The sequence below is a fragment of the Gymnodraco acuticeps genome, unplaced genomic scaffold (genome assembly GCF_902827175.1).
Source record: "Gymnodraco acuticeps unplaced genomic scaffold, fGymAcu1.1, whole genome shotgun sequence".
Lineage (NCBI taxonomy): Eukaryota > Metazoa > Chordata > Actinopteri > Perciformes > Bathydraconidae > Gymnodraco > Gymnodraco acuticeps.
Genome location: NW_022989835.1, coordinates 448,018 through 471,813, shown reverse-complemented (window position 1 = coordinate 471,813; position 23,796 = coordinate 448,018). Strand labels below are relative to the sequence as shown.

The window sequence follows — 23,796 nt, the reverse complement described above, 5'->3', positions numbered from 1 at the left end:
TATCAAAGCTGGTAAAGGAGCAGCTATATTTTTGAATGACTTTGTATACTGCAGGGTAGCTTGTGAATTTACTCCAGGTGGAACTAAAGTCTGATTTAAGAGTTGATTATATTTCACATAATTCATCCAAATCTGCAAAGTAACTAAATGTAGTGGAAATAGCAAAACATTGAAATACTCAATTAAAGTAAAAGTATCTCAAATGTTACAGTACTACAGTACTTGAGTAAATGTAGTTAATTTACACCACTGTCAAATTGACCCAAAAGACAGTAAAATGGTTGAACCAAGGCCCTTTTGTTTGTAGAGCTTTCACTTAAATGGGGAAGGTTTTTTGAAATCCATGATCCAATAAAAAAATAGAGACAGAAAGTTCAGGTATGAGGGAAAGAGAGAGGCAGTGAGGAGGACAAAGTAGGCTAAGTGAGGAAGGAAAAGTGAGGATAAAATGGAGTGAAATAGAAAGAATGAGGAGAGCAGGGTTACTGAGCGACAGAGACAGAGAGGAGAGAAGAGAGGTAGAAGGTGATTGTAGCACTAGTCTATTCTGCCGCAGCCTACCGGGCGGGGGGATTACTGCCGTGCAGCCCGGAGCTTGACGCGGGACGTTCCTGGTCTCGAGCACCGCGGATATACTTCGTCTGGCACGCGCATGATGATATAAATGAATATGGAATGATAACGACCGACAGCGGGAGATGGGCAGGCGTTGAGATCAGCTTTAACTTCCCCCGGTGGCGGCTCAGCTTCGAAATGGTAGGACAAAAACCTGTTCCGGTACAGTAATGTAGTAGAGTGCCCCTTCCTATTAGCGTGCTGTTTCGTATTCTCCAAAAAGACGCAATGCGAGGAGTTGAGAGGAGCATTAGCTACGCAGCTGAAAGTGGAGCAGAAAGCTCTCTCAGTGTCAGCAAGCCTCTTTCCGTAGTTCTCTGGCTTTAGTTTCGAGCAACGTCAGGATATTACAATCCACTTTATCATGTTTTGTCGCTGAATTCCATGCAAAAAATGGTCAAATAAAACAGCTCTTACACGCCGGCTAATATACACACCTGGCAAAACACAATTTATAGACAATTTTGAATTGTCAGGATCCAGTCTTACATTCGGCATACACAGTAGTAGCAAAATACACCTTAATGTAACTAAATCTTAACTTTTAGAGTCGGTTGGCCAGTTCTTCATATTCCTTCAAACGCACTGTGCGAGGCGGAAGCAGGTGTGTGAAACCATTGTAAAACTTAATATTTTGTCAACACAAGGCATTTTTGAAACATTGTACATGCGCCGAATTTGTCAGTAGACGATTACATAGGAGGTGACTGTATGTCACACGCCATACCACAAGTATGGCTGACAATGAACAAATTAAGTTTAAATTATTACAGTTTTGAATGAAGTTTGGAGCAACGTCGCCTCCGTGCGGGAGAGCGGGGCGTATTGGCGTTACACCGGCAAATGCGGTCTCCGTCCCCTGGCAGTGCGTTCACCGGACAACATGAGTTGGTGTGTGTCTCCGCGCCTGCAGTCTGCGGGTGAAAGTTGATGAGTGTGGGGCTTTGTAGAAGAGCGGCCAGCGGCTGGCCGGCTGCCTCCGGGCCGTCCGTCCGTCCCACAGGGACAGCGGAAGGCCAAGTTGGAGTTCAGCTCGAGCCTCTGGTTTGTTTGTGTGTGTGTGTGTGTGTGTGTGTGTGTGTGTGTGTGTGTGTGTGTGTGTGTGTGTGTGTGTGTGTTAGTCAGCAGAAAATGGCCGCATTTAGAGCCAGCGGGCTAAGTTAGAATGACAGGCCGGCAGAGGGCCTCCTGTCCCGGGAAACAGCTGGGGCAGAGAGCCGCTGGGGTGAACACAGAGCTGCAGCTCCTGTTAGAAACACTCGAGTTTAGTTGGGATGTGAGCCACGAGACAACAGCTCAGAGGCCACTGTAGAGAAGAAAGCAGCCGATACATGACACAGATTACATTTGAGGATAGACGTTAGCTTTTTTGATTGACTGCTGTGGAGAAATTCTCCTGAACACAGTTTGAGAGCTCAACAGGCTGAAATGATATGAGACTGCTCGATCATGTGACAGTTGGTAGATTAATAATGCTGCTCCAGTTGAAGGGTCATACATTACTCCTTTTAAAACAGCAACAGCAGCCATACATGATGACAATAAGAGTAATGAGATGAAAGACTGATACTATGATATGTTTAAAAAAACAAAACATTTTATCTTAAAAATAAAGAGAGTAATAATAATAATATATTAATTGTATATAGCGCTTTTCTGGACCCAAAGACGCTTTACATTTGGGAGGGGGGGTATACAAACAAAACAAAAAACAGAGACAAAGCCAAAAAGAAACAAAACACAACAGAAAAGCAGTCAGGAGGAAGTTGATTAAGAGGGGGGGGGGGGGGCTTTATAGATAAAGAGTTGAAGAGGTGGGTTTTGAGGCGGGACTGGAACAGGGTGAGGGACTCAGACTCACGGAGGTCTTGGGGGAGTGAGGTGGGGTCGTGTTATGCCTTATGGTAAACAAGGTCTGTGTTTCAACTGCAGGGAGTCATATAGACGATAAATAAGCTCTCCATATGATGCATCATTAATACAAATCCAACCATAAACAGAGAACATGCTTAATTCTGGATATTAGATTGTAGCTCAGCATACCATTAATCAACTGAATAGCCTTATTTATTCTGTCCCTAATGTACTCAATATATTAGTGACATGTCAGCTGAATTCCTTCATACTTTGCCAAATGAAGAGCATGTGTTTCATTTAATTGTAATTGTACCTGTGTGTGATTCTGAAATAAATGCATGAGCAAATATTCAGATCTTTTGATGAACTTTGATTACAGTTTCACACTGCAGAAATACTTATTTGCAAGTCTCGGTTTTGGAATAAAAATGTTATTATCAAAATGTTTAAAAAAAAAGTATTTAGAGCAGAAACATGCACATTATGAGTGTTACATAATTATATAATAATTATGTATGTTTTCAGGTTTAGTTTATTTATACAATGAGTCGCATATTTTAGATGCAAATCTTAATTTACAAGTACAACTACTAGCAACATATTGTAGGGCAGAGGAAATACATCACTCTGAAACACAGTGGAGTAGAATTGGATTACCCCGACCGAAGTAAAGACACAATTACTCCCCGGCAAATTCTAAAATGATTTTTACTGTACTTATGTGAATGAAGTTACATTCCAGCACTGGGTGTTAGAAGCACCATGACCCACTGTTTTTCAGAAGAAAACATTTCAACATGACCTGAGAGCCTCGGGTTGTGGTAACCCTATAGTGTGTATCAGAGTCCCCTGTGGGACTGTAACAAAGTACATTTTCTCAAGTGCAATTTTGCTGTACTTGTATTAACAAATGTATGGTTTAACTCTACATTTAAGAAGTAAATATTGTACTTTTAACCCTTTACATTTATCTGAAGGATTTAGTTGCTATAGCAACTTTAGACAGCAAAATATAAACCATGAATAAATAAACATTTTCATATACCTAGGTTAAAATATTTTTGCAGTATATCAAATAATGAAGAATAACCACCTTTACCAGCTCTGATGAACATATTCATGTGTTATTATTGCAATAATTCAATATATATGATGGCCATTTTGCATAACAAGTACTTTTTCGACTTTAAGTGTATTTTGAAGAAATAAAATACTTTTACTCATGGAAGATTGTATGCAGGAATTTAACTTATAACAGAGTTTTTTAAAATTGGTATAGGTTCTTTGACTTAAGTAAAATACCTGAGTAGGCTACTGCTTCCATCACTGTAGTGCATGTAAAGCGGATACTCATGTAAACTGTGTGTAGTGTGTGCGCCATAGACTGGTGTGCACTCAGTGATGTTGTACACTGACTATAAAGCGTGTCCTCATGTAAACTGTACGTGTGTCAGTTTCCTCTGTGTGACTGTACTGCACCCAGGGTCGGCTCTAGAACAAATCGAATGGGGGGGCAATCATTTACCAAGGGGGGGCACACACTGCCGTCAACAACCAACACACAAACACCAACGCAACTTCAATAAAAAAAAAAAAACATGCTGTAAAGTCTATTGTCTTTCACACACATTGCAGGGTGTAGTGCTATTTTCTAGCGCACCTATGACCTGTGCATACATGCACAGTTATGGCACGACCACCAAAACAGAAACATATAAGGACATAGGCCACCATATAAAAAGTGTGCAAATGTATTTAGTATCCTATCCATGTGAACATGTTTTAGGTGGGGGTGGACCTAACCTCCTCTAAGAGGGTCTGGGGGCTTGCTCCCCTGGGAAGATTATTTTTAAAATATTGAAGTTAAAAGCATCAATCTGGTGCACTTTGAGAGCAAAGTGGAGAGATCTATGGATACATCTCTCAACATCCATATGAAACAGAACTGTACACAGATTTACTTTTTCTTTATGGATATTTTACAAATCACTCCCCTTTTAAACTTTATTCTTGTGGTAGGCCTACTGTCCTATAGTATTTCATACCGGTTTTTCATTTATTCTCTTATTCTTTAATAACTATAATGATCATATAAAGGTATTCCTCGCAAATATTTGTTTACATAAATGGTGACCAAACCGTTTGAGACCCACTGAGATAACCTACACTAAAGTGAACTATCTAAACACTGAGAGAGTCCTTACCTCACTGAGCTGAGGTTATACGATCCTCTCAGTCTGACAGGAGAGGACTGTCCTCCACCTTGGTGTAGAAACAGCTCTTTATATCCGTTAGCATAGCTAGCTAACCAGATGCTAACAACAACATTCCACGTTACCGCTCGCGCACTCACAAAATGCGCTCGTGCCACACACACACAGAGCCGAGCTTGAATTAAACCCTTAGACCCAGAAGTAATTGTACTGTACTGTATATCGTATTATTTTCGATGACTTTACTGTAATCAGTGTAACAGATGAACATATCGCCACTGGGCTTTCATCTACACACAGGCACAGCCACGTATTGATAACAAAACAAAGGTCGGGGGTCATTGGTCAAGCAACACACCAATCAGAGAGCAGCAGTGAGCACACCTCAGGCTGTGTTTTATATTTGTATTCTTTATTTCTGATGTATTTCACACAAAAAACCTTTAGTGGAATAGTTTTCACTTATATGATTACAAGAAAAAAAAACGGCAAAGTGGCAAGGCTTGCCCACCCTGCGTTGGGGGGGCACAGTGACTCATTTGGGGGGGGGGCATGGCCCGCGAATGACCCCCCATGACGCCGACCCTGACTGCATGTAGAGCGGGTCCTCAGATAAACTGTGTACAGTGTACACACTGTATACAGTGTGTATACAGTGTGTGTGAAGTGCATGTTAAGCGGGTCCACATAAACTGAGTGCTGTGTTGCAGCTGCTGCGGCTTTAAGCCCGTCTTTTGGGATGGGCTGAATTCATAACGTCATTTCACTTCTCTTTCTTTTATTCTTCGCCCCCTCATCTCCCTCCCTCTCGAAATGACACCGTCCCCGTGCTCCGGTGCCCCTCCGGCTGTGCTCTCCGCGCAGTGATTAGAATTCAGAACTTTCTCTCGGTGTGTTTCTCCCTGTGGAGCCTTTTTCCGGAGCCTCAACTTTTCTGGCGTGTCATCATTTCTGGAGTTAACGCGGCAGAGTCATCCGAGGCGAACAGACCCCGCTCATATGTGGGGAGAGAGGAGAGCCAGGGGAAGAGGGCAGGAAGCGCAGAGCCGGGGGTAGCCTGCTGCTGCTGCCCGCTGCTGCTGCCTCTGCCGCGGCGCACACAAATGGCGAGCCTCGGGATGTTTGTGCTCTGATCCGCTGCTCCTCATCAACATGATGTTTTCTCCCCTCTCTCTGTCTCAGGTAAAAGTGCGCCGCCCTACATTATTTGATTACAACTATGAAGCTGTGTTGATTTGATAATGCAAAGTATAGGAACAACTATTTCATGACAGTTATCGTTTTCAACAATGCCTAGCTGCAGTGCAGGACAGGGCAGACAGTGAAATATGAAGAAGTGCAGCAGGCCTGCTGGTTTATTAGCTGCTCTACACTGTGTTAGTCACTTGTGGTGTGTGTGAATGTTTTTGTCTATGTTTGTGGTGACCTGACATTTTACACACACACACACGCACACGCACACACACATACCATGTATACATCACTTCAGGGGACATTACATTGACTTACATGCATTTCCTGGAGACTTATCCTAACCTTAACCATAACCAACACATGCCTAACCCTAACCCTAACCCTAAACCTAACCAAGTCTTCACCCTAAAATGAATGATTCCCCTCATGGGGACCTCCAATTTGTCCCCATAAGGGAGGCGAGTCCCCACACGTGACTATGTAAACATATTTAGGTCCCCACAAGTATAGTAATGCTAGACCACACACACGCACACACACACACACACACACACACACACACACACACACACACACACACACACACACACACACACACACACACACACACACACACACACACACACAACCTTAAATATGCCATATGCTTTTCTAAACAGTAGATTTAAGAGAGCAGGAATTCTGTTTTATTATTTGAATACTGTAGGTCTCAGAGCGCAGTGTGACAGCCAGCTTTGAAGTGTGGTTGGTTTGTTCTTGTTTGTACCAATATTTCTAATGTTAAGCTCTTTAAACATGTTTCTTTCATATTTAAAAAAATCTGATGTGAATCATGCCAATGACACAGATGAAATAGCAGCCGACACTCCTCCTATTATATTTAATATAACACTGCCTTTTCTTGTGATAGTGTTACTACTGATTGCTATTTCAGAACTTCTCATGACCCTGCCACCCACTACCAGTATTACTTTTATTACTTTAGCGACCACTACTGCTGCTATTGCTACTAGTATTTGCCTTTCCTGTGATTGATATTTATTTTTGGGTCAACGTTGAGGAGCACTATTGTTGCAACTCTAGATATACACCTCGTGGGCAGATACTGACTTAAAGGTAGGGTAGGTAAGAATGGAGAAACCAGCTCGAGTGCGCTAGAATTTGAAAGTACGCAGCCAAAAAAAATCTGCCCCTTCCTTCAGACTTCCTTACAGAGCCCCTCCTCCAACACACACGAACGCGCACATGACCAATGAGGGCACGAGATAAGTTTGTGTACGGATGGAAGGCTGACAGGCAGGTAGGCCATCCAGTTATTTTAGCCGGGCCGGCTCAGATGATTGGTCGTGCTTTTTACTAGCGCCACGGCTTCCACAGATGAATTTTTTTAATGTATTTATTGTCAAAGCCTTTAATGTATTCATTGCTATCGGGATGTTAAGAGCATTCCATGGAATATAACAAAAAATGTTTCTGAAGTGAATTACCTAGCCCATCTTTAAATTGCATTGAAAAGGGTTTAGACTTGAATTGTATTCAGTGTCATTTTAAGATTTTATTTCAGAACAGTGTAGGTAAGACACACAAGGATAACAGTATATATATAAATAGTACATTATAAAATCTAAATAACAATAATACTTGTATGTAAAGGTATGTGAGTTTACATATTTACTGAATGAAGATAATTATTAATATGCATACATATTTACGGTATATACGTGCAAGTCCAGAGAAGGTTTATTCAGTGAAGGTTGTTAAAGTAATGTACATGGGGGCCAAGGCGCCTTAATGTGACGAGGAGCGATGAGCCTGTGGCTGAATATGCTTCTCAGAGGGGGGGGGGGGATCTGCAGGATAGCTTCCTCCTCCCCTCGGCAACCTCCTCCGGATTTCCCAATTTAACAATACAGAGCTAGTCTTCTTATAAGCGTATGACTAAATAATTACAAACACTACAGAAAATCGAGATTCAATTATACTAAGCTAAAGGTTTTAACTATTTAATGATAAAGTTAACCAAATATTTTGATCCAAAAACAAGAAAACCACTGAGATGAATACAAAACAATGTAAATTGATTATTTTCAGTCCAAACTACAGTCATATGCATAGTTTCAATAAATAATAATTTATTAGGCTGTTACTGTGTTGGAGTCACAGTAATCTATGAGCTATAGTTATGGTTAGACTTGGGAGGAAACAAAGTTATCAGAGTGAAAATGATTAGTCAAAGCAGCACACAGAAATGCAATGTTAGATATACGGTTTTGGTTTAATAAACCAATTGTTGTTTTGATTACTCCAGTGTATATGACACAATGAGACGGAATTTTTTTAATTTCATTTCAATCAACCATGAGGATACCAATTCAACAAAAAGAATCTTGCGAGTACATTAGCTTAAAATATACCAAACCATTTTAAGTGCTTGGGCATTATCTTCCAATTAACAACATAGTGCTATACACAAATGGAAGGTTTTCTTTATTTATTCATTTGCATTCAAAACAGGTTGGAATTTCACTGTCCTGATATCACTGAAGAGCTCAGTCCACCATTTTGGAGCCAAGAAAGCAAGAGTAACGGCCCGTCCACACTACAGCTTCGACAGCTTCAAAACGGTTTCCAACGCTTCTGCCCATTCACTTTGAATGGGGTGACGTCACTTTTCGCCGAACTGCATTGTGGGAAGCAGAGCGGAGCTTTTCTGGCGTTTCAGGCTGCAAAAGTTGAGCAATGTTCAACTTTTGAAGCTTCTGAAGCTTTCGGTGGAAGCGTCAGCCAATCAAATCATATGCCAGTACAAGCTCTAGCTAATCAAACCGCTGCTTGTGTATCAGGGGCGGGAGATTCATGTGATTGGTTGTTGGTCGAGCTTCAGACACGCCCAGCTCCAAGCTTTTTTTGAAGCTGTAGTGTGGACGGGCCGTTAGTGTGTCTGCGTGTTGTTGCTGGGATGTTGGCAGTGAAAACAGTTGGTCGTCCAGTGTCACACCCAGATTCCTTACAGTCTGAGTCGGAGAAACCACAGAGGTGTCAATGTTAATAAGAAGGGTTTTTGATGTGAAAACTTTTCCCTGGTAGGAAAATCAGTTGGGTTTTGTTCAAGAAGTTCAGATCAAACTGTGTACTGGCATCCACTGAGATATGTCACCAAGACGAGCAGTGATTCGAGCAGTCCCCTGGGGTTCTGACCGGGAAAATTACGTAGTCAATTGATTCTCATCTGCCTCATTGTAATGGGATAAGCCAGGAGAGTGAATGACAAAGCCTAGTGAATTGGTGTATAAAAAATAAAATGGGTCCCAGGATGGTGCCCTGAGTGACCCCAGTGTTGACTTTAACAGGTTCTGACACTTTCCAAGTTACCCTGTAGCTGTGGTCTCTCAAGTGAGATGTGAGCAGGGAAACTACCTGAGACTTCCAGTTCTTGGAGAGTATAAATGAGGATATGGTGGTTCACTGTTGTAAACACATCAGAGAGGTCCAGAAGAATGACAACAAAGGGGTAACTCAGTGATGCTAGGAGGGCAGTCTCAGTTGATTATCCTGCCTTGAAAACAGACTGCTGCAGATCAAGAAGGTTGTTCTGATAAAGGTGAAAAGATAGTTGATTAATGACAATGCGATCAAGTGTTTTATAAAGAAATGGAGGATGAAAAACAGGTCTTATTATTATTATTAGAATTCCAAAGGGTTATCTTGTGTTTCTTTGGTCATCTTCTGTATCTTTTTTCAAAGCAATTGAAAACGGCTTAAAAAAGGGTTGAATTTAGATTGAAAGAAAGTGTTTTTGCTGCAGAGATAGAAAAAGTGGAAGAGAAGAGAAAAGATTGAAAGGTAAATGAGGTCATCAGATGCCTTGTCAGCACGCACAGTCAACCAGGGAGCCGGAGGGAACTGTCAAACCTTCCGTGAGGTGAGAGGACAGAGAGAATCCAGAAAGGAGCACAGTGGAGTGGTAGTGTTGGGGGGCATACGGCGAACAGGTACAGTATTAGAAGAGATTTGGTTGTCAGTTTTGGATAAGGGGATAGAGTAGGATATGAAAAATGTATCAGAGATGTGAAGCAGGGTTACAGAAAGGTTAGACATAGAGCTAATTCTGGTGAATATGAGGTCAAAGTGGTTGCCAGTTTGTGAGTAGGTGGGGATGGAGTCAGTAAGAGTACAACGTAGGTAAGCAAAAGTAATAAGTTATCTGATTCTCTGTCTGGATTTTGGAGTCTCTGAGAAGTGGAGGGCCAGTTTCAAGGATGTTACATCGGACTGGGAGTCTAACTCCTCTTGGAATTATGCCACAAATATACTGCTGAATTATTGATTAAAGGTGGGGTAGGTAAGTTTCAGAAACCGGCTCGAGTGCACTAAAATGTGAAAGTCCACAGCCGAAAAGAATCCGCCCCTTCCTTCAGACTTCCTTACAGAGCACCTCCTCCAACACACATGAACGCGCACATGACGTCAGCAGACTGGTGAAAGTGGCCGCCTGTTGCTGGCGAGTCATTGAAGTACTGCTGCAATGAACGCCCAATGACGGCACGCCCAATGAGGGCACGAGATACATTTGTGCGTGCACGAGATGGAAGGCTGACAGACAGGGCGGCAATCCAATCCGTTTAGCCGGCCCGGCTAAAGAGCATTCCATGGAATATAACAAAAAGTGTATCTCGAGCCGGTTTCTGAAACTTACCTACCCCACCTTTAAGTTGTGTTATTTTTGGAGTAAGTTGAAGAAAGTTCAAATCTTTTGTTAATTAAAATCCCTTTATTGATGTTCGATCTTCATTAGCTTATTGTTTTGGATTGTGTGTGTCCCTCCGCCACTACACTGTCACTACACTGTCACTACACTCAGCAGGTAGAGCAGTTTGTGTTCAAAATAGTAAACCCCGGTAGCCCTCACTACAGTATGACCCATTTTCTACACTTTTCTGGATCAACAGCAGACATTAACATTTCCATTGAATAAAGTCCACTTGCATATTGTGAAGCTTCTAATAGTCTTCAGAATCAGGATGTTCAGTTCTCACGGTTTATCAACTTCAATCTTTTTGGTTTTAATTATTCATCCATTATGCTTTTATGATCCTAAAATGGCTCAGAATAAAGTCCAATTAAAGCATCCACAGTTCTATGACGATTGATCATGACAACGTCAGAAAGGAAAGGGTGATTCAGTTGACCTGGAGAATGCTGCACTCCTGCTACATGTTCTGATTATTGTGTGTGTGTTGAGTGTGTATCTTTATCTGTCATGTAGGATGAGTTCCATCCGTTCATTGAGGCTCTGCTGCCCCAGGTCCGTGCCTTCGCCTACACATGGTTCAACCTCCAGGCCAGAAAAAGGAAGTACTTCAAAAAACATGAGAAAAGGATGACTAAAGAAGAGGAGAGAGCAGTGAAAGACGAACTGCTGGGGGAGAAGGCAGAGGTGGGATGGATAGTAGAAATGTGATAATTACGGATTCATGGCAAACCTTTTTTTTGTTCAGTTGTTTGTATTGACTGCTTTTACAATGTCATTGCGATCGTAGGTGAAACAGAAGTGGGCCAGCCGTCTTTTGGCCAAGCTCAGAAAGGACATTAGACCCGAATGCAGAGAAGACTTTGTCCTGTCAATCACTGGGAAGAAAGCTGCGTGCTGTGTCCTGTCCAATCCGGACCAGAAAGGCAAAATGAGACGCATAGACTGTCTCCGACAAGCTGACAAGGTAAACTGAATTAGTATTTCAATTCTGTATGGTTGGTAAACGCAATCGAACCTCAACTATGCATTGTTTTTTTCTTCTTTGGCACGAAGCTTTCTCTAATGATATTGATAGTAAAAAGGGTTAAATCATAATGGTTTTATCAACAAGATGTTTGTGTCATAAAGGTAGAATTTTCCATATGTTGGATGTTTTAGAATAAGGGGTTTATTTTTCAATATGGCATTAAACAGTGAGCTAATTGGAGCAATATGTGTAAAACACTGCTCAAACGTTTATGATTGAGATTAAAGTGTGTTTGAATGTTTCACTGTTAGTGTCTGAGTCTGTAACACACCATGTCATTGATTTATTATTAAGGAAAGACATCTGGGGCCAATGCATAAACCATCTGTATGCACAAATAGCATGCAAACACATGAGTGGTATTTATTAAGGGATATGTGTCACCTCCCACAGATTTCAAAACCAGCCGTGGCTATAATAAGGTGAACATGAAAATCATGGTACCCTTATAATAAACGGTTACAATGTAATCTTGTTTTGACAATTCCCACATAGTTCTCTAAAATGTCCAACATTGTGTTACACTGTCTGAAAACTATAACATAGTTCAAACCATTTAAGGATAATGGTTAGCTGTTTGTCAGGTTTTCCTCATGTTCCCTATATTCCATATTACAGACATATGTGTCAGCTTCAAGGTCTCACACACAAACACAAGTGTCTTCATGTATCCTTCTGTAAATGACATCATCCTCTTTTCTGACATATAATTAAATAATACATTCACAGTCAAACATATGATGAGCAGTATAGTCCACGTTTAGAGTGATCCAGCATGCTTTACTCCACTGCTACACCCAGCCTGCAGTTTTCTGTCAGTACTGATGGGTTGTCTTTCCAAAGGTTTGGAGGTTGGACCTAGTGATGGTCATCCTGTTTAAAGGAATCCCGTTGGAAAGCACAGACGGAGAGCGGCTGGTTAAGGGAGGCCATTGCTCCAACCCAATCCTCTGCGTCCAGCCCAGACACATTGCTGTCTCCGTCAAAGAGCTGGACCTCTACCTCGCTTACTACGTACAGGAGAGAGGTATGAACCTACACACACTTTCACCAGACTGTGCTATCTATCTTCTTTTGTTAAGACACATTCTGATCCCAAAATGGCTCTCTAAATGAAATACAACCAAACAAAAATTCTCCCATGTTTGTATGTAAGTGTAGGCTTAGAATTTGCTTAAACTTTGTAGCACTAGTCCAACATTTGAAAAAAATGTATAAATCTCAATGGATACGGAACAAAACTTTGTTAGATTAATATAATGTCAGTTAGTCAGTAATGTAGTATAAAGTGAAGTCAAATAGTACAAGTACATGATGTACAGATACATGCAGTATATATTGTGGTATCATATTACAAGTATATGTAGTGTAGATGCATGCAGTATATAGTGTAGTAAAATGTAGTCAAGATAATTTAAGAATACAGTGTATTAAAAGATTACCAGAACATTTAGTAAAGATAATTGCAGGATATAGTGTAGAAATAATTGTGTAATACAGTTGTACCATTACATGTACATATATACTACCGAAGCATGCAATATATAGTGTAGTAAAATAAAACTTGTTGGCTTTAAGTAAAATATGCTTTCCCGATGCAGCAATGGTTGGACTGATCAAACACAGTAAAGGTTAACTCTAGTCGTATTATAACACCTCACTGGGAACTCACTGTACAACATTGTTCCAAAAATAACTTTCCTATGTAGAAGAGAAAGTCAAAATATGTATGACACCCACATCCTGCAGTCTTTCGTGGCAAATTAGGAAATTATGAGACATCTGGCTGGATGGGGAAATGATGACCTGTCTTTGTTCAGACATACGCTCTGGGCTCTTGTGTTATGGATTGTGTTATGTGCTGTCTTCTTGTGACTTATAGAGAGAGACCCCCTGGGACGCTATTGGGGTCCCTGTTAATTTGAATGTTTGTGTTCTTGTGTGCAGAATTTTCTAACCAACCTAAATGTTTTTAATTGCTGCTCTTTCAATGTTCATCACTGATAAGAAGCTGTGCTTGGTTTCAGAAGCCACATCATAGATTTTCACCAAAGTAGGCTTGTAACTACAGAAATAAGGCAACAAACCTCATTGATAGTGTCTTCAGTGAAGGAGACTCACATTCTCTTAAATAGCCCTCTCATATTAAAAACACATTTAGCACAGGCTGGAAAAACTGGGAGGGGTTGCTTTTGGGCAGTGTTAACTTTTATAAAATAATACAAAGGGAAAATAAAATAATTATATAAATATGAATTTGTGTCATTACAATACATCTGTTTACATGCACTGGACATACAATTAAGAATAATATTATAATGTATATCAGAGGCATAGGGATTAGTGCATCAGATTTCTCAAATATAACTTCTAGACCATTCCAGGGTTTTAGATTAACCAATTAACAAAAAAACAACACATACAAAAGAGATGTATAAAATTACCTCCACCTTTACATTCTGTTACATCAGTGGGTTGTGCTCTGGAAGTTTGCCCCCACACATTATCACTCTGCTACAGGGAAAACACTGGAGCTGTCTGTATTTCTTTAGACCAATCACTATCTTCCTGGGCGGCTCTTAGCACAGGATGCAGCCAGTGGAGGAGGTGGAGGAGGAGGAGGAGGAGGAGGAGAGTGCTGCCTGAGATACGTGGACTATGGCAGGCTTATAGCCATAGTGTACATCTGGGGAGTCAGAGTAGGAAGGTCATCACTGCTTTTCTTTGTAAATTAGATGCAGAATTTCCCGTACACTGGTATTTATGCTTTTGTCATTCTTTACAGGTGTCGAAGAAGTTCTTGGTCACCAGTTAGCCTGAAGTGTGGATTGATTATTGAAGTGTGTTCCCTGATGGCACCTGAGCCATTGCAAAAAAGGCCTATCATTTTCATTTTTGATAGATAAGCCCACTGATTCACTGCCAGAGTAAGAAGGGCAGTGAAGAATCCAGACAGAAAGCAAAACACATACATTATATTATAACGTCATAATTGAACCAAGAAAGGGTATTTAAGGCTAAACTCCACATCTCGGAGCTGAGAGCACAAACAAGAGGAGAGGCAGCAGACGCATGACAGGAGGAGTGCAAACAAAAAAGAGGAAGAGGACCCCTTCAATAGCTTTCAGGGACACGTTTATGTTTGACCATGAGGATATGGAGAAGCTTCAGTGTAGTTGAACTCTTAATCAGATGTCTTTTGACTAAATCTACGTCATTATTGAGTTGGACATTTTTTCCTCTTTTAGTTTAACTAACTATGAAGTGGACTCAGAACATAAACTCCCATCTCCTCTGAGGTGCAAGACCACCTCCCTACACTTTTGGTTTGGACTGGAGAACATCCTCAAAAAACAGAGTTCCTCCTCTGGGGAGCATGAATGTGTTCAGAAAGCAGCAATCGGTTAATAGGATATACTATCCTTAAGGTGGCGCAAAAAGAAAGCTGATGAAATGTTCAAGGACATGATTGTTCATGGAGAAAAACAGATTTGCGGTTATTCTATGGCTCTAAGCATCTACTTAAATAGTTGTTGAGATAATTGAGTCTGGAACCAAATGCTGTATTGAGCGTCAGACACTTTTGTAGAAAGAATAAAATGAGGATTTATCCATCTGGGACCAGTAAATCCAGCCATATTTCCCTGATTTCTAGCCAGCAGTTTTATGTTTATTGTCATGAGATCTGTTTTTTCATTTGCTCTCTATGATAATCACCCTCTTGGAGCCACGATTATCCATATCTGAGTTCAGATGCAGAGAATCTCTCAGAAGCTTCTTTATGGCATGGCATGGCTCTAAGAAATCCTTCAAGGCCTGCGAATGTTTTAATGATACTCGTAGCTGCTGCTCTTTCTCATTGGTCGGTTGATACCACTTGTATAAATATGGTTAATGCAGCTACGAGTTCAAAAACAGAGAAAGAACGCAGCGTTCACATCTGGTTTGTATATTGTGGCTTCAGGAGCTGAAGGAGTGTCACTCTGCAGTGTAACCTTGCACAGACACAACTCCAGCTTATATGACTGAACGGAATAGCGGTCGGAAGATACCAGACCTTTCTGAACCAAAGGAATGCTGATTGGTTCTGGGTTTGAAAGAGCGTTCATGCACGTTCCCTCAACACTTGCTCTACTTATGGTGGAAACCAGTGTGCTCCCATGCTCGGCTCATGGAAGTCTGCACATATTGTGTCGGCAGAGTTAGAAGATGTGAGTGTCGTGCAGTTGTAAAGTGGGTTGGTATTTAGACTATGTGTTCTACATATTGGTGACAGTAACTTCTAAAGGACAACTCAATGATATTCCAATGATTTCTAGCCATTTTCTTCCATGTTTATATTGAAGATACCAAAAAGGAAAACTTTTTTTTGACAAAGGGTCACAAGGTCATCAGATATCACCAAAATATCATAACATAACTACACATAATTATACTCAGCAAGACTTTGAGAAAGGACTTTGCCTTAAGTAGACTTGATCACTGCAACTGTGTCTTTACAGACTTAAACAAAAAGAGTAGAACACGTCCCGCCAGTTCACAGATCTCTGCACTGGCTTAGAGTATCACAATACATGTGTGACATGTTCATCAGTGTATACATGTATGTATGTGATCATCAGGGACAGGGTACTAATTGTTCCCGGGGTCAGAACCCGACGCGCAGAGGCAGCTTTCAGTTTCTATACTCCACAGATCTGGAATAAACTTCCAGAATATCTGAATTCTGCCTCAAGCCCTTTTCTTTTGAAATCAAGTCTAAAAACCTTAATGTTTACAGCTGCTTTTCCAGATGTCTTTTAACAACATTTGATTTGTATAGTTCTGCAACTCTTGCAGCATGCAACTGTTTTTACAATGTCAACTGTTAACTACCTTCTATCTGAATTGTTTTCTTTTCCCTTTGGTTTATTTTAGATATATTTGTGCTGTCTGAAATATACTATAAACATATACTAGCCTTAACCGTAAAGGGTTAAACCATAAAGCTTATTTTAGGGTTTATATTTGTATGTTGTGCTTCATCTGGGACATGTTAACATGTTTCAATGTTCAAAAACGTATTTATTTTCTCATACTTTTTTCTTTTCACCCTCTGTCTGACACCAGAGCCCAGTCTGCTCTGATTCGTCAACCGCTTAGAGATGTCCCACAAACTTTCACTGAAAGTAGCCATTAGGCGCTTTCACACTGCGGTACTTTTCCCACAAAGGTTCATGTGAACTTAGTTCATGTGAACTCTTTTATCGCGTTCACACCAAAAAGAGCCGGTACTAAAATTAGTTCATGTGAACCTTTTTACCCCCTCGAAAGTCCGAACGGCTCTTTTGTGAGAAAAGAGCTAAATTTCTGATTGGCTGGAAGGATTACAAACCACGCCCCGCAAAACTCCCAAAAAGTTTTGTGAAGCCGCCATTTTATTATCCTCGCATTAGCATTATTAGCATTAGCATTAGCCCAGCGCAGAAACGCAGAGAGACTAACTTATGGCAACACAAAATAAAACATGGGAGTGGTGGAGATGAGGAGGTGTCGGCGTTCTGGCGATTTACTCGGAAGGCTTCAGTAGAAGCTGCTGGGAGTCCCAGCAGCTTCTACTGAAGCCAGTCCCCAACTCCGGGGACTTCCGGCCGGGGACTTTGGGCGGCAGTATACGCCGTGAAGTGGTTTGCGGCCTGCCAGTAAACCCAAAGCAGAAGAAGAAGAAGTGACGTCAGCGGCTTCATTTGCCTAATCCACCCCCAGGGACTTTTTCCAGTGTGAACGCGATCTGTACTTAGTTCATGCGAACTAAAGAGTTCACATGAACCTTTGTGGGAAAAGTACCGCAGTGTGAAAGCGCCTAATAATAATGCTTTTGCAGGTTTTACAGCTGTCAAAATGTCCACCCTGACAATGATCTATTCTTAATGTATTGTTATGCCCTGCCCTCTACTGGCATACAGTGTGTACAACACTTGATTAGCATGACACTGTTTATATGTATCCATCAGCAGAGTCTGCCTGCTGCTGCAGCACTGTAACTGTTGTTAAGGAAGGGCCCCAGGTCCATACACATTGTCAGACTGTGGAGCTTCTTTACACGTCCCGGTCCTGCACATGGTATGCCTAAATGTACCAGTAGACTGCCAAGAATGCAAGTGTAAGGATTGTATGTTGGATTGTCACTGTTGTTAATTGCGGGTGTATGTGTGCTGTGTGGAGATGTTTGTCATAATGGGGTAATTAAAATTGCACACATCCTAATCACAAGTTTTGTCTGTGACAGAGCATAACAACGTAGCGTACTGAGACTGCGGTTAAAGATTCAAACGTTTAGGACAGACATCCCCCCATTAGCACTGTCAGTGGCTACATTCTTGAGACAAGGAGACATACTGGCTAACATTTGAAACAATTTCCCAGTCTGGGATCAATTAAGTATATCTAATCTAATCTAAACTAAACCTGGATAGATGAGGGGCAGTGTCCTTCACTATTGATGCCTATTTAAATCTCTTTCTTTCTGACTGTTAATATGGTAGCTGATTTATCGTTACCTTAAAGTGTTTAAATAAGTGAAATCTCCCTCTCTCTCCAGAAGCAGAGCAGAGCAGCAGTCCCAGTCGAACAGGAGTGGGTTCTGATCAGGAGGACAGCCGAACAACCACCATGGGTAATGTTGAGGCTCTTAATTATTACAGAAATATCAGTACACCTGGTTACACAAAAGGTTATGTTTTGTTGGTCCTTTTTTTACACAAGACCAATGGTGAAATGTAAATATCATTTGTGTATTTTCTGAAGTCTCTAAAATGATTACAGAATACTTCTGTACCATTTAGATCAGATTCTGAAATGGATCATATTATATTTTAAAACCAAAGTATTTCTACTTTTGCTTAAGTAAAGGATCTCAGCTCTTCTTCCACCTCCACCTGCCTAAGACATAAAAAGACAGTCAGAAGTCGATGCACAGGTGTCAGATGATAGAACCATCAGTTATGCAGACATTTGCCGTAACTATGATACACTAGTTCCTATAAGGACCACTGCAGTTGGATTGTCATATGGTTTTTCTAAATACTATTACATTTGTTTCAAAGAATATATTGTGCATAGCGAGATAATTGAAACATCACACGTGTCTAAATGCTGCTGTGTTTCCACAGAGGGTCCAGAGTTCCAGGACAGTTTTGTGACATCAGGAGTTTTCAGTGTCAATGAGCTCGTCCAGGTATCAAGAAGTAAGTGTCATCCACAAACAAATATTTGCGAACAAATATTGCGCTTTCTGATATTTTGGACATTGCACTTGTCCATTTTTATATATCGGTATCAATTCTATTAATTGTGCAGCCTTAATCTGAGTTTTTGTCTAATTATATTTCTTATCTGGATAATGAACATTTGATTTGTTACACACTCAAACAAGGAGGGAGAAAAGCAAGAAAATGCAATATAAAAAGAGAGCAGATGAACTGATGTGTGTGTGTGTGTGTGTGTGTGTGTGTGTGTGTGTGTGTGTGTGTGTGTGTGTGTGTGTGTGTGTGTGTGTGTGTGTGTGTGTGTGTGTGTGTGTGTGTGTGTGTGTGTGTGTGTGTGTGGTGTGTGTGTGTGTGTGTGTGTGTGTGTGTGTGTGTGTGTGTGTGTGTGTGTGTGTGTGTGTGTGTAGCTCCAGTAGTCACAGGAGTTGGACCTAGTTTCTCTATGGGGGAGCTCCAGGGTCATCTGGCCTACGATCTGAACCAGTCTGTCAACCAGCCAGTCAGCCTCAGACGATCACTGGCCAGTACCTCATCCAGCGGGTAACACACACACACACACACACACACACACACACACACACACACACACACACACACACACACACACACACACCACACACACACACCACCACACACACCACACACACACACACCACACACACACACACCACACACACACACCACACACACACACACACACACACACACACACACCTCACACAGTTAAAAAAAACATGTATGTTTATCTGCAGGAGTAAGCGCCATAAGTCTGGCTCTATGGAGGAAGAGGCTGACAGTCCGGGGGGCGAGTACTACCACTCCCCTTCCTCTCCCGCCAGCAGCTCCAGGAACTGGACTGATGACATGGAAGGAGGTAACAGACGTATAGTGTCCAGTGTCTGTACGTGGAGACATGAATGTAATTATAACAGCTAATTATTATTAATTACTCAAATCATTGTTCAACACCCTCTCTATGAACAGCAGGTGCACTTGTATTGAGCTCTATCAATGAAATGCACTTGACTCTGTATTGTGTAGCACTTGAATAAAAGACAACAGCAGGCGTACTCTTTTTGATTCTGTTAATTCTCAAAGATTCACTTCAAAGTTCCATGCCATTATACTTGAGTTAGTCCCTGTAAACCATGGCCTCTCGTGGTTCATTGCTTACATATATGAGAATATAACATTAGAATCTGTGGTATTCATTTAAGGAACTGAAACTACACTTATTCCAGCCAAACTACACACAAGAGTCATTCTCTGACACTGACCAAAGATGGAGGTTGTGGTTATGGCTGTTGTCACTAACCTCCCAATGTTTGACAGTAGAGAGCAGACAGCTTAATGCTTACAAACTAATACAGTGTGTAGAGTTACAGCACACTGGTCAGAATTTTGATAGAGCTCATAAATCAATTTAGCACATTCTCTTAATAGTCGTTAAGATAGCGTCATGGTGATCTGCTTTTAAATTGTTTTATTATGTGTTTATTGACATGTTTTCAACATTGGAGCTAAGGCCAAAGTCCAAGAAGTGATTCATTTCAAGTGTCACTGTCATGAACTGCCATGAATTATGAATATGTGCAGGAACTAAAGAATAAGTCCCACATGTTCATGTTTTAGGTCTATCTCCACCAGTGAAGAAGGCAGAGCTGGACAACCCCTCTCCCCAGGAAGACTCACCAAGAATGGGTTCCTTCACTCAGCACCATCGGCCAGTCATAGCTGTTCACAGTGGTCAGTAACACACATACATAAATACTGTATATTTATATATAATTTACTTAGAACAGCATGTCGTTTACCATATTGTTCCTTCTCTCCCTCTTCTTTTTTCTGTCCAGGTCTTTCACGGAGTCCCCACCCCTCCTCATCTATACATTTTCCACCTTCCTCCTACTTCCCCCACGGAGCAATCCGCTATCCTCCTCACCTGACCCAGGACCCCCTCAAAGATCTGGTGTCATTGGCCTGCAACCCTGCCAATCAAACCCCCAGCTCAGTGAGTACAAGCAGTCAAAAGAACAACAACTTTAGCAGGCTAACAGCTAGCGTTAGACAGATGACTGCATGCGAGAGTCCAAAACCACTCTGGTTATGTACATGATCCAATACGAGCTAGCTGCAGTGCCATAAGTTTCAATTGCAGCAACAGCCATGTGCATTATCTACAGACAAAGAAAGTAACAGTTGATACAATTTTGACAGAAGTTCAAACGTTATTATAAAAGAAAATGAAACTCATTTTGAAGACTACCTGAAAAAAGTCTGCAATAGTGAATGTCTTTTTCACATTGTAAGTCAATGGGAAAAAGTATTTTTGGGCTCAATGGTTAGTTGTAGTACCACCATTTGCTACTACAATGCCTGGGGGCTTGGTCAGGGCAGCTCCACTTCTATATATTTTTGTCTGAGGTCTGACTGGCACTACTATCACCTCTATAGGAACATGGTGTATTACAAGACAGGACAGTCCTGGGCTAGAACGATTAGCATGCTAATTTCAATAGATGTCTTTGCAACACAATATATAGGAGTATAGACATAATGTCAACACTGTAATGTTTTCACATTCTGTTAATGATTTGAGGTTATTTTGTTCTTACATATTCCATCTTTATAGTACATCAGTGATTCAACACATTTCCAATATGAATGTAACTGTCAGTGTGTATTTGTTACTTTTCCAGCTGAATGGCAGCAACCAGGTAAAAGTGCCCAGTCACTACATCACCTCTCAGATGTTGGCACCAACTGGACCAGCACCCTCCCTGGCTCCTCCCCCATCCTCCCTCCCCAGGCCGACCCTGCCTGCGGAGTCAAAGGCTACCACCACCTCCTCTGATGGGGGAGCAAACTCCCCCACATCACCCAGTAAGTGTTCAAAACAAACTCCGGTTGGCAGTATTGTTGTGTGGCATGGCAAATGAAGTACGGCTATAGATGAATGAGTGAATGTTTGTTTCACCTGATGAGCAAGTGTATAAAAGAATCTGCTACCATTGTATACTAGTGTGTGTGAATGCTGACTAGGGTAAAAGCATTTTGAGTGGTCGCAAAAAGTAGAAATGTTGTAATAAAACAGTTATAGAAATATGCAATTTGTGTATTACCTTATTAATAGTAGTTGTAAATCAACAAATGACATATGAAGTAACAGCCCAACAATGAACGAGTTAACCTGCCAGTATGATCCAAACTAATATATCCAGTTTGATATAGTAATTTATTCCATATCAAAATGTTAAAAGACATGTTTCCTCATTATAATAGCCAAGGCAATACTTATTTTGTTTGTCTCACTTCGTCAGAAGAAATGACTTCCTGTTGACATAATGGCTCACTTATGGACTGCAGTTGTTACAAAATAAAGCACCCCCACTGTGATTATCACGGTGATGAACGTTTCATTAAAATATTTTCTATCTGTACTGTAAGAGACTCTTTTTTATATGGAAATACATATTTGTATTTATAGATATATAAACTATTTAAACATATATATATATACTGTATGCTAAATACAGTAAATATTATAAATATCATATATTACATTCACTTAGAATGCCATTGTGCATTGTAAATGTATGACTTTAATTAATTGAATGTGGTAATCTGTGTGAACACAGCACTGGTTGGATTTCTAGAGTCCACCAACGTTAGATGATTATCAAACACATTTCAATAAATCAATTGAAACTGAGTGGATTACTGTATCCCTAACAATGTAGTTAGTCACCAGTTGTAGCTCCTTTGTGATATGGACACATTCTCTAGTACTGCCTCATGTAACTTTACAAGTGACATGGAACTATATAGAGACAGTATGAGACTGATGTTGTTAACGTAAATGCCCTCAGCATACTCGGCCCCTGGGACACCCCCTGCCAATCGCACCTCCTTCGTTGGAGTCACCCCCCGAGACCCAGGTGGACTCTACCAAGCCCAGGTTAGTATGGTTAATTTGACATTGGCAAGCGCAGAATGGAAACCCCTACCATTAGAGATTTGAGAACCTCCAGGATGTGTTAAAGCTATATACGATTTCCCGAGCATTAATATTTCAGCATATTAATTAATCTTAATACTACACCTAGAAAATCAGGGAAACAACTTTGACATTGTTTTAGCACCAAGCACCATTAATGTAGACCCAAATAAATACATGAGCTACGGCCTTAGTGAATTGGAAATACAACTAGGTTGTCAGGGATGTTTTATGTGAATGAAATCCAATCTCAGTTTCACTTAATTTATATTGATAGGCGAATGAGGTTGAACAAAAAATTGGTTGCAAATATCAGCCGGCATTTTTCCAATTTGGTGAAACCGACTCCCGAACTGGAAATTATAAAAAATTGACGTCACCACGTAAAATGTTTCTGCTGAAGGCTAACAGGTTCATTGCATGTCACACTCAAATGAGTCTAATAACCCTAACCCTAACCCTAATCTGTGTCAAACTGTTTGATTGTGATTGCAGAGGCAGTCTATGCCTGCCTGATGAATGGTTGCTCAACAATTTAAGTTAAATCCTGGCCAAAAGTTTTGAACCTGAACTTTAAAAAATACAATTATGTATTCAAACGAAAAACAAGTATTTGAAACCTTTTTTGAGGGTGATTTGATTCAGTTAAGCAATCTTTTTGATTACATTTTTTATTTCACTTTTTATTTAAAAATAGCTTGAGTCATAACACGGCTGTTGGATTTACAGGTACAGTAGGAGCCAACTGGCGCACCTGATTTAAATTTTAAAAAATGTGTTCATGCAGCGGTTCCGCCGGAAGGTAAACAGTTTTTGACACACACACACACACACACACACACACACACACACACACACACACACACACACACACACACACACACACACACACA

General features: G+C 40.9%; 1 protein-coding gene across 7 annotated transcripts in view; it reads left to right on the top strand.

Annotated features, from left to right (window-relative positions):
* Positions 1-546: 546 nt before the first annotated feature.
* Positions 547-23,796, top strand: part of nfic (nuclear factor I/C) — a 31,872-nt gene continuing 8,622 nt past the window's right edge. Inside the window, exons 1-13 of one of the 7 annotated variants that reach the window (XM_034235157.1) lie at positions 645-756; positions 5,550-5,867; positions 11,146-11,316; positions 11,420-11,596; positions 12,503-12,686; positions 18,240-18,314; positions 18,811-18,885; positions 19,314-19,446; positions 19,659-19,780; positions 20,539-20,652; positions 20,760-20,917; positions 21,606-21,789; positions 22,776-22,864. In XM_034235157.1, coding sequence (XP_034091048.1) covers positions 5,838-5,867; positions 11,146-11,316; positions 11,420-11,596; positions 12,503-12,686; positions 18,240-18,314; positions 18,811-18,885; positions 19,314-19,446; positions 19,659-19,780; positions 20,539-20,652; positions 20,760-20,917; positions 21,606-21,789; positions 22,776-22,864 — 1,512 coding nt within the window. In that variant the 5' untranslated portion in view covers positions 645-756; positions 5,550-5,837. Of the gene's footprint in view, positions 757-5,549; positions 5,868-11,145; positions 11,317-11,419; positions 11,597-12,502; positions 12,687-18,239; positions 18,315-18,810; positions 18,886-19,313; positions 19,447-19,658; positions 19,826-20,538; positions 20,653-20,759; positions 20,918-21,605; positions 21,790-22,775; positions 22,865-23,796 lie in introns of all 7 variants that reach the window. The other 6 variants (XM_034235145.1, XM_034235122.1, XM_034235149.1 and 3 more) reach the window with 6 other exon arrangements.